At 32.4% G+C, this 11,385-nt stretch overlaps 1 protein-coding gene across 1 annotated transcript in view; it reads left to right on the forward strand.

Moving 5' to 3' along the window:
• The first annotated feature begins 2,642 nt into the window (after positions 1-2,642).
• Positions 2,643-11,385, forward strand: part of LOC101512733 (putative phospholipid-transporting ATPase 9) — a 14,973-nt gene continuing 6,230 nt past the window's right edge. The window contains exons 1-9 of the mRNA XM_012715742.3: positions 2,643-3,717; positions 4,173-5,533; positions 6,356-6,466; positions 6,561-6,837; positions 6,920-7,008; positions 7,094-7,202; positions 7,661-7,873; positions 8,407-8,532; positions 8,638-8,736. Coding sequence (XP_012571196.1) covers positions 3,334-3,717; positions 4,173-5,533; positions 6,356-6,466; positions 6,561-6,837; positions 6,920-7,008; positions 7,094-7,202; positions 7,661-7,873; positions 8,407-8,532; positions 8,638-8,736 — 2,769 coding nt within the window. The 5' untranslated portion in view covers positions 2,643-3,333. The remainder of the gene's footprint in view (positions 3,718-4,172; positions 5,534-6,355; positions 6,467-6,560; positions 6,838-6,919; positions 7,009-7,093; positions 7,203-7,660; positions 7,874-8,406; positions 8,533-8,637; positions 8,737-11,385) is intronic.

An 11,385-nucleotide genomic window follows, 5' to 3' on the forward strand; every position in this document is an offset into this window, starting at 1 on the left:
AGTATATATATATATATATATCACAACAGGAATTCATTGAATTTGTGAGGGCCAAAAGCCCTCATAAAGGGGGGAAAGCAGCCACAAATGAGACATTTGTGGCGGCCTTGGACAACCACAAATAAGGTGGTCACAAACCTTTGTAGCAGCTAAAACGGCCACAAAATTTGAATTTTTCGTTGCCGTTTGTGAGGGCAAAGGCCACCACAAAGCCTCCTTTTGTGAGGGCAAAGGCCGCCACAAAGTCCTCCTTTTGTGAGGGCTTACGCCGCCACAAAGGTTCAAGTTGAATTTTAAAATTAAGCTTTTGAGGGACCCAGACTGCCACAAATGTCTCCCTTTGTGAGGGCTTAGACCGCCACAAAAGTCACTTTATTAAAAAAAGATAATTTTATTAAATTCAAAATTAATATTAAAATTGATATTATATATAATAAATTATTATCAATATAAATTTAAAATATAATATTACAATTTAATTAAAATTTAAAATATAATATTTAAATTTAAATTAAATATATTATATATAATAAACTAATATCAATATAAATTTAAAATTTAAATTTAAAATATATAATAAATTAATACCAAACCAAATAAAACATTCCAAAATTAATAATAAACTAATATCAATATATAATAAACTAATACTAAACCAAATAAAATATTCCAAAATTAATAAATCATGTCTTATAAACCAAAAATTAAACACACCATAATTAAATAGGACAAGATATAATGTATTCATACAAACCAAAAATAAAATTAAGAAATTATTCAAGTACATCATTAATCATCGTAATAATTCATCTGATCAATCGCTCCACTCCCTCCATCATTATTTGCTGGAATGTTACCCGACGATAGAAGCCCCTCAAAAGTATTATTAATTTGTATTGGAGGAGACATCATGGTTTGAAATTGGATTTCATCTTCAACTACACCACCACTAGTCGAAGGAGGAGCCATATATAGCTGGTTGAGGTTGATTTAAATCTGGTCTGATCAAGCCAACTGTTGGCATAGTTGGTCGGTATGGAGTTTGATCTGGTTGAGGTTGAGGAAGTTGATGTGAATATAATAAACTATTATCAAGAATATAATTATATAAACCAAAATAAAATTTTAAAAAGCATTATATATAAATTTTGACATACTTTATATGTCAATTAGGAGAGCATTTGCAAACAATATAATAAATTATTATCAAGAATATAATTATATAAACCAAAATAAAATTTTAAATGATGTTTAATGAAATTTTTTATAAAATAACTCCTTATATATAAACAAAAATAGAGACGGTTAAAGTATATAAATTTTTTGTACAAACTCAACTACACCTCTTTTTAATAACTAACAACAAATATTAATATCATCAATTTTAATAATATTTAAAAAAAAAATAGTTATATTAAAATCAATAAGTTTTACATGTGTTTCAAATTTTTATTTATCATATATTATGTAAACAACATAATTTCTATAATAACATTTCGAATGACGAACTTTTTATATATTTAAAAAATAATATAAATATATTTATAATATCACATATTTTACTAATCTATATTTAAAATGTATAAAATACTAAGTAAACACTATATCACCACTGTCAAAATAAAAATTCAATAATATTCATTAAATAAATAACTTTAAATCAAAAATAAAATTAAAAAACTAAATATATAATATAAACTTACCAAAATTCAAGATGGTAAAGAACAACCTTGGAGAAATAATTTTTTGTAGAGAGAAGGTGGAGAGAAAATTTAGAAAGAAAGTTTAGAGATAAGGTAGAAGTGAAAAATGATAAGAGGAGTGGAGTGATATTTATAGAAAATTATTAATCTTTTGTGGCGGCTTTAACGATCAGAAAATAAGGAATTTGTGGTGGCCTGAGCGGTCACAAATTGAAACGGATCAATGGGCATTTGTGACAGCCTTTACCTTCACAAATGGTTGATTTTGTGGCTGACAAAGCCCTCACAAAGGACTCCAATTTCAGCTGAATTTTGTGGCGGCCTAAGCCCTCACAAAATCACAAAGTTGTGATTTTGTGAGGGTTTAGACCGCCACAAAATCCGGCTAAAATTGTAGTCTTTTGTGAGAGTTTTTTCAGCAAAAAAATAAAAACAAATTTGAATTTTTGTATTTGTGAGGGTTTTTTCGGCCACTAATTTGTGAGAGTTTTTTTCGGCCACAAAATATTTGTAAAGTTAGCCACAAAATGAGTGTTTTCTTGTAGTATATATATATAAAATGGATATACAACTTAGATCAAAATTAAACAAAAAAATATAATAAAATGTTTATACACTTTAACACAATAAAATAAATAGACAAATCAACATTAACATATTCATGTGCACGCTAGTAGATACTATAGATGAATTGTTATTTGTAAAATTAACTATATTTTATATTATTAATTAATTATAATTATTAAATTGTTAATATATTTAATTTATTATAATTATTTATAAAATTACTTATAATTTATCATAATTTATTCATCATGTAAATTTCTTTTATAGTTATGTTTATATTATTGTTAAATATATTCTTTGTTCAAACCGAGGACTACTTGTCAATCAATTACCGTGTGTGTATATATAGATGAATTGTTGAAACAAAAAAAATTATGTATAGTTAAAGGTTGTTCTGTCGGAAAACAAACAAAGGCTGTTGCTAGATTCTATCTTGGAAACCAGATCTTTCTCTGTTTTCAAATAAAACTCTTCTAGTTGCCACTTTCACTTTGATACCGACGCTTATGCTACCTCGTTATCTTTCTTCTCAAAAAAACACTAATCTTTGCTTTTCCTCTACGATTTTCTGAAAAGTTCATCTAACACGGTTTGAAATGCACAACAAAAATAACCATATAAAGCCAAGTTCAAACCTTTCTTTCCTTTTCCTCTTCTTCAAGAAAAAACCTCATTACAGAAATCATCACTAATTTTCACATTGCTTTCTTTATTCTGCATAATCTTTGCTTTTTTATTCTCAAAACCCTTTCTTTCATCACCCTTTTGTTTCTCTTCCTCATTTTGGGAGACTCGAAGTGGAAAACATTTTGGGATTCAACAAGTTTGTGACTGTTAAGTGATATTAATGATTAATAGCGCCAATGGGGTTCTAAATTATTGTGTTTGTGATAATTTTGTTTGTTTTGTTGACTTCAAAGTCAAGTACTTTTTTTGAGACTATAGGGAATTTCCCACTTTGGCTGTTAGTTCTAGGGCTGGCTCATCTTATTGGCTCTTTTTGTCTATTATTTGGAATAATTTACTCTACCATTTTGATAAAAGAAGATTAAGGGTTGGTAGAATGAAGATGAAGAAGCTTAAATTCAGCAAGATCTATTCATTTAGATGTGGTAAAACAAACTTAAGGAGACAGTATTCACAGATTGGAAGACAAGGGTATTCTAGGGTTGTTTTATGCAATGAGCCAGATAGTTTTGAATCAGGTTTTAGGAGTCATGCTGATAATTCAGTTAGGTCTACAAAATATACTGTTGCCACTTTCTTGCCTAAGTCATTGTTTGAGCAGTTTAGGAGAGTAGCTAATTTCTTTTTCTTGGTTGTTGGTATCTTAGCTTTCACAAAACTTGCTCCTTATACAGCTGTTAGTGCCATCCTTCCTTTATGTATTATCACTGGAGCAACTATGGTGAAAGAGGGTATCGAGGATTGGCGTCGGAAAAAGCAGGTACTGTGTTCTGATAGCTATCACTTTGTCCTATTGTGAATTTTGTTTTTTCTAATGTTGAATTTAGTATAGTCAGCATTACAAGTGTATAGATTTTAATCTAGCACTAAGTCACTGGCACTTCATATTTAAAGTGTGTCTGGTGTCTGTCATTGAAACCACATTGACATATGTGGTTAATATTGGATCACTTTCATTTTCTTAAATTATTACTGATATCTATGTTTCTGGTGTTTATGTCAGTGCTTCATACATTTGAACTTCATTAGACTGGTCTTCTCTACTTAAATTTGATTTACAGTGTTCTGTTATGTTTAAAATTTTACATTTTTTTGGAACTATGTGTCTATGAAATGTATTGGACATGCAGTATCCAATATCTTTGTGAATATTAGTAATTTTTACCAAGGTTATGAAACTTTTTCTGTAACTTAGCTAACTGAATAGTTCTGCAGGATATTGAGGTGAACAATAGAAGAGTTTTTTTTCATAAAGGTGATGGAAATTTTGAATATACAGAGTGGAAGAATCTCAAGGTCGGGAATATAGTGAAGATAATGAAGGACGAATTCTTCCCTGCTGATCTCTTATTGCTTTCGTCGAGTTATGACGATGCAGTGTGCTATGTTGAGACCATGAACTTGGATGGTGAGACAAATTTGAAGTTAAAACAAGGGTTGGATGCCACTTCTTCCTTAAACGAGGACTTTAATTTCCGTGATTTTAAAGCTTCCGTCAAATGTGAAGATCCGAATGCAAATTTGTACTCATTTGTTGGGAGCATGGAGTTTGAAGGGCAACAATATCCCCTTTCGCCTCAACAACTTCTTCTACGAGACTCTAAACTTCGTAATACAGACTACGTATTTGGAGCAGTCATTTTTACCGGTCATGACACGAAGGTTATTCAAAATGCAACTGACCCTCCTTCAAAAAGAAGCAAAATTGAGAAGAAGATGGATAAGATTATCTACTTCTTATTTGGTGTTTTATTTTTAATTGCTTTAGTTGGTTCTATTCTCTTTGGAATTGTAACTAAACGTGACTTCGACAACGGACTCATTAAAAGATGGTATCTAAGACCAGATGATTCCACCATTTTCTTTGATCCTAAAAGAGTCGTTGCAGCTTCTATATTTCATTTTTTGACAGCCTTAATGTTATATAACTTCTTCATTCCAATCTCCTTGTATTTCTCAATAGAAATAGTCAAAGTCCTTCAGAGCATCTTCATTAATCAAGATATTCATATGTACTATGAAGAAGCGGACAAACCTGCTCATGCTCGTACTTCGAACTTGAACGAGGAACTCGGCAATATTGACACGATTCTTTCTGATAAAACGGGAACTTTGACTTGCAACTCAATGGAATTCATCAAGTGTTCTGTTGCCGGGGTAGCTTATGGCCGTGGTGTTACAGAGGTTGAGCAAGCCATTGGTATAAATAATAGTTCACTGATGATTCATGAACATGTTAATGGGTCGGAACCAAATTCAAATGATATCAGGGAAGCTCGTGATAGAAAAGAACCTATCAAAGGTTTTAACTTTATTGATGAAAGGATAATGAATGGAAATTGGGTTAACGAGCCTCGTGCAGATGTAATACAAAAGTTTTTCCGGTTATTGGCGATCTGTCATACTGCCATACCAGAAGTGGATGATACGGGAAGAGTCTTGTATGAAGCAGAATCACCCGATGAAGCTGCATTTGTGATTGCTGCGAGAGAGGTTGGTTTTAAATTCTACAAAAGGACTCAGACTAGTTTATCGATGAAAGAGTTGGATCCAATTTCTGGCAATGAAGTTGAAAGGTTCGTTATGTTTTTCTCAATTTTTTTGTCTGTTTATTAATTTGGGACTTTGTCTGCTGCATTTTTTATTGCTAATCAAATATGAAATGAGAGTAAAGTTTTGAGAGGAAGAGATTGCTCTGTTGAATAGTGGATATTTCATATCAAACTTAAATCTTTGAGCAAACAGTGTTATTTTGATCGACTAAAAATATTCTTCGCGTAGGCCCACATGTCGGGTACGGCAAAGATCGAGGCTAATATTGGGATCATGTAGTGTTATTTTGACTATGAATCTATGCCACCTAGTATGTTAATCTTTGTTTGTCTTTTTAGGAGTAAGATTGCTACTATCTAGAATTGGAATCACTGTTGTTAAATAGCGACCATGGTGGAATGGCATGGTGGATTTTGTGAAGCCTACTCACCGTGGTGGTATAGGCCACTGTCCCACATTTATATGGTGGAATTTTGGCCATCCACCATAAACAGTCATCTGCCATTGACAATCTTTTCATGTGATAATTTTAGCCTTGAGAGATTTTGCTCCCCTCCTATGCTAGAAATTTAGTCTACAAATGGGTAGAATACGAATATCTGTAAAATTTGTGAATAGAGTAGTAACTCTATTGTGAAGGGGAAACCCGTGGAAGAGAGATTTCTCTAGCATTTTGTCTCGCCTTAATAGCCAACAAATTTGATCTCCATGCTTACTAAACTTGCACAATTACTTAAAAAAACAAATTACTCCTAATTTAGTTATTGCTTATAGCTACTATGCATTCAAATTTATTTTATTCCTGTTAAGTAATGCGAATCAGTATAACTAATTTAATTTTGCAGGACATACAAGCTTCTCAATGTTTTAGAATTCAATAGTTCAAGGAAGCGAATGTCGGTGATAGTTAAAGATGAAGAAGGGAGAATTTTGCTACTCTGTAAAGGTGCTGACAGGTTCGTGACTAAATACTCGTTATCCTTCAGCATTTTGAATTTTTTACCTTTCCATTCAACCTATTTACTTTCCTTGAATCATATTTTCATGCAGTGTCATGTTCGAAAGGCTTGCCAAGAACGGGAGGGAGTTTGAAGAGAAAACTTTGGAACACGTGAGTGAATATGCTGACACAGGTCTAAGAACCCTGCTACTGGCCTATCGTGAACTTGATGAAGAAGAATACAACGAGTTTGACAGTAAATTTTCTGAAGCAAAAAATTCAGTCACCGTTGATCGTGAATCACTGATTGAGGAAGTATCAGATAAGATTGAGAGGAATCTTGTCCTTCTTGGTGCCACTGCCGTAGAAGACAAGCTCCAAAACGGGGTAACTAAAAAAAGTTTTGCATGTGATGATTTATCCATTGTTTTTGGACTTGAAATTATGCCTAACTATATTGTTTTGCTAGGTTCCTGATTGTATTGAAAAGCTTGCTCAAGCTAGAATTAAGATATGGGTTTTAACTGGGGATAAAATGGAGACTGCCATCAACATTGGGTATACTGTAATTTTATGCACTTTTTTATTGGCTTCATCATGAGAATTACTTTTCAAGATGTTTGATATGAATATACAAATGCAGTTTTTCTTGTCGCCTGCTTCGACAAGGAATGAAACAGATTATAATTCATTTGGAGATTCCAGAAATTCAAACTTTGGAGAAGGGTGGAGATAAGATGGCCATCATCAAGGTAAAATAAATTGTAGCCTTTAATATAGTTTTTTTTATAGAATGATGTAAGTTTGCATGTCGAGTACCTATGTATTTTCAGTGAGGATGTTCACAAAATGGTTCTCTTAAAACATTTCAATACTTGCATAAGATCGACCTTTTATGGAGCTGACGTTGGTTTAATAATATTCTTTTCACAATGTTGACAATTTTAGCATATACTTCCTCTGGTCCTTTTTATAAGAGGCAAATAAATTATTTTCTTAGGTTCTAATTATAGAGAAACATATATCAATTTTCAAGAATTATTAATTTTTAGAATTCGTTTTATACCCTTATTTATGTTACCTAGAAATCACTTTCATGATAAATAAGTGATTTCTAGGTATAACTTAAATAATGGTACAAAAGAACAAGAAAGTGTGTGCTTGTATGCTTTGACTTATATGCCGTTGCTTTCACTTATTCATCTTTTAGGCATCAAGGGAAAGTGTGTATCATCAGATATCTGAAGGTTCTAAATTGCTTTCGGCATCCAGAGAGATCTCTCAGCAAGCGTTTGCTCTGATAATTGATGGAAAATCTCTTGTTTATGCTCTTGAGGATAATATAAAAATCTTGTTTTTAGAGCTTGCAACTCAATGTGCATCTGTTATCTGCTGTCGCTCATCTCCAAAGCAGAAGGCATTGGTATTATTAAGCCTTTTCTTTGTTTCTCTTTTTTACTTGACAATTTGTCCTTATTTTTTTGGTTAATCTATACCATAATATAAAAATAACTTAAAAAGTAACTATCAATTTTAGATCTTTTTCTTTACAAATTTGCGCGAAACAATATAATTCTGTTCCAAAATTAAATTTAAATTTAAATATATATGATAATTAAAGGGAACTCCGAAAGTAACTACCAATTTTGGTCGGACATTTTTCTGTACAAATTTACCTGTAACAACACAATTCTTTTTCAAATTTAAATTTAAAAACATATAACATGATATTGAAACTGAAATTTTGATAACTTCAGATAACATACATTATGAAATTGAAGCAAACAAACTAAACTAAACAAATACAAATATTATATAATAAATTATATATACAACTAAACACAATAATAAAAGCAGTCATACAGACACGTTACTGTCCATCTTTCTGTTAGTTACAATGATGTTTGTTTTCTGGTTAGCTTTCAAATTAATTTTTATTGGTACCTTTTTATAAAGGTTACTAGATTGGTCAAACATGGAACTGGTAAAACAACATTAGCTATTGGTGATGGAGCTAATGATGTAGGAATGCTTCAAGAAGCTGATGTAGGTGTTGGAATCAGTGGTGTTGAAGGAATGCAGGTACTTCAATAAATCAACTAACTACTCTATTTTTTGTAACATTGATTCTCACTTCCATATCCTGTTTTATTATAACTTCTTGTTTTGTATCCTGTCTCTTCCTAGGCTGTCATGTCAAGCGATATTGCAATTGCACAGTTCCGGTATTTGGAAAGATTACTTCTTGTACACGGACATTGGTGTTACTGGAGAATGTCCTCAATGGTAAGACCACTCAAATTGGATCTCGATAATCAATAAATTTAGAGCATATTTGGATTGATTTATTTGAGCTTATCTTTTGAAATAAACATTTATGAGACTGTTTAAGAGGGCTTATGGAAACAACTTATGACATATGATGAATGATAACCTCCCTCTCTCTCCACAACCCCTTATAACTAACTCTGTCCCTTTCTCTAATTTGCCACTTTGGATAATTCTAAGTGGACCTTAGAAAATTGGGACAACAACTTTATTTACATATAAGATACCTATCTAAACAATTTGATTTTAGGTCTGTTTCTTATAGTTGATTTTTAAAAATAATAACTTTTCAGATTTTTCATCTGTTTGTTACAGCTTTAAAAAAGAAGTCAGAATATCAAAATATCTAAAAACTGCTTTAAATGACAAACTATTTTGAGTAGCTTCTCATAAAAATCATGTTTTATTGATATTTAAAAAAAAAATGATTTTCATTATGATAAACAAACACAAAATAACTTCTATTTTTTTTTTAAATCTCTAAATTATTGAATGTCAAAAGCACTATTTTTATAATCTGTAACAAGCGAACTCTTTATTTTATCTATTGTTGTAGAAGTAGTTTATTCATAAACACTTTTAGATGATAAACATTTTTTCTATAAGCATTTAATTAAATTGTTTGTCCTAAAAGGTTATTGATAACACTGGTAATCAGAATTAAAGAAACGAAAGAATGAATCAAGAATCAATACCCTAACCCAGAATCAATGTGATTCTGATTAGGTTTTAGTATGGAACTTTATTGAATTGAATAGAATGGAAGGGATGAAGGAATTACAGAGGATCCCGCGATCCTGTTCTGGTTCCACAACCAGTGATAACTTTCCCAATCTCTAACTAACTCTCAATTAGAACTAACATTCTATTTATAGTATTCCTAACTGCTAACTGTTTTTGTACAGCTGTCAGAGAATTACAATTAGGAAGGTTTCAACCAAACCTTCCTATTCCCTCTTCTATATACATTTTTAATAATAAGCTTTGGCCTAATCGTATCAATACCCTCCCCTAAAAGAAATAACTTGTCCTTAAGTGGAAAATCTGGGAAGTTTTCTTGTATTGTAGCAGCCAATTCCCAAGTGCATTCATGTAGAGGAAGATCCTTCCATTTTACCAAGACTTCAACATGACCTTGATTAACTTCTCTGCTGTCAGTAATGTCTTCTGGTTGTACTTGTAACTCCAATTCTTCATTCAACATAGGGGGTAAAGGTTGAGGTTGTTGCTGAGGTTTCAGAGCCTTCTTTAATAAGGACACATGGAAAACAGGGTGAATTTTAGAATGGGCAGGTAGAGCTAACTTGTAGGCGACAGTACCCACCCTTGTGACCACCTGGTATGGACCATAAAATCTAGGAGCAAGCTTAGCATAAGGTCTTGAAGCTAAAGACTTCAATTTATATGGTTGTAGTTTGAGATAAACCCAATCCTCCACTTGAAATTCTACTGCCCTTCTATGCTTGTCAGCCTGTTGTTTCATTTGATTTTGAGCTTTAGTTAAGTTGGCTTTCAATTCTTCTATTATAGCATCTCTATGGAGAAACATCTGATTTACTTCTTCCACTTTAGAAGGAACAGCACCTGCTTTCAACAGTGTAGGAGAATCCCTACCATACAAAGCTCTAAAAGGAGTCATTCCCGCAGAACTGTTGTAATTTGAATTGAAACAAAACTCTGCCCAATGTATCCAATCTAACCATTGCTTTGGTTTAGGCCCTACAAAGCATCTAAGGTATGTCTCCACACATCTATTAGCCACTTCAGTTTGGCCATCTGACTGTGGGTGATAAGAAGTGCTCAACTTCAGTTGGGTACCAACCATTTTAAACAATTCTTTCCAAAACTGGCTGAGAAATAAAGGATCCCTGTCAGAAACTATAGTAGTTGGGAACCCATGTAACCTAACCACTTCTTTCAAAAAGACAGTAGCTACATCTTTAGCTGAATAAGGATGTCCTAGTGTAAGGAAATGTGCATATTTTGTTAGTCTATCAATGACTACAAATATGGTATCCTTACCTTTAATTTTAGGAAGGCCTCCTATAAAATCCATTGAAATATCCATCCAAACTTGTGTCGGTATTGGTAGAGGTTGCAACAAACCAGCAGGGGCTAATGTAGAGTACTTATTTTTCTGACACACTTCACATCTCTCAACAAAATCCTTGATGTCTGCCTTCATACCTTCCCAAAATAAGAAACTAGCAAGCTTCTTGTAAGTTCTGAAATGTCCTGAATGGCCTCCCATAGGTGTCTCATGGCATTCAGCCATAATAACAGGAATTCTGTTTGACAATTTAGATACCACCAATCTGTCCTTATAGTACAAAATGCCTTTCTTCAAATGGAAATCTGGGTGTGTGGTAGGAGCAATGATTAAATCTTGCATGACTTTTAACCACTTTGGATCTTGCTGCAATTCTTGAATCCAGGATTCAGATTCTGCCACTGTCAATATAGAAATGGCAGCATACATCATTCTCCTAGAAAGAGCATCAGCCACAGAATTTTCAGTCCCTGGTTTGTATTGGATTTCAAAATCCAATCCCACTAACTTCACAGCCCATTTGAATTGTTCATCAGAAAATAACCTTTGTTCTGTTA

Source organism: Cicer arietinum, chromosome 5, assembly GCF_000331145.2.
Source record: "Cicer arietinum cultivar CDC Frontier isolate Library 1 chromosome 5, Cicar.CDCFrontier_v2.0, whole genome shotgun sequence".
In the NCBI taxonomy this organism is placed as follows: Eukaryota; Viridiplantae; Streptophyta; class Magnoliopsida; order Fabales; family Fabaceae; genus Cicer; species Cicer arietinum.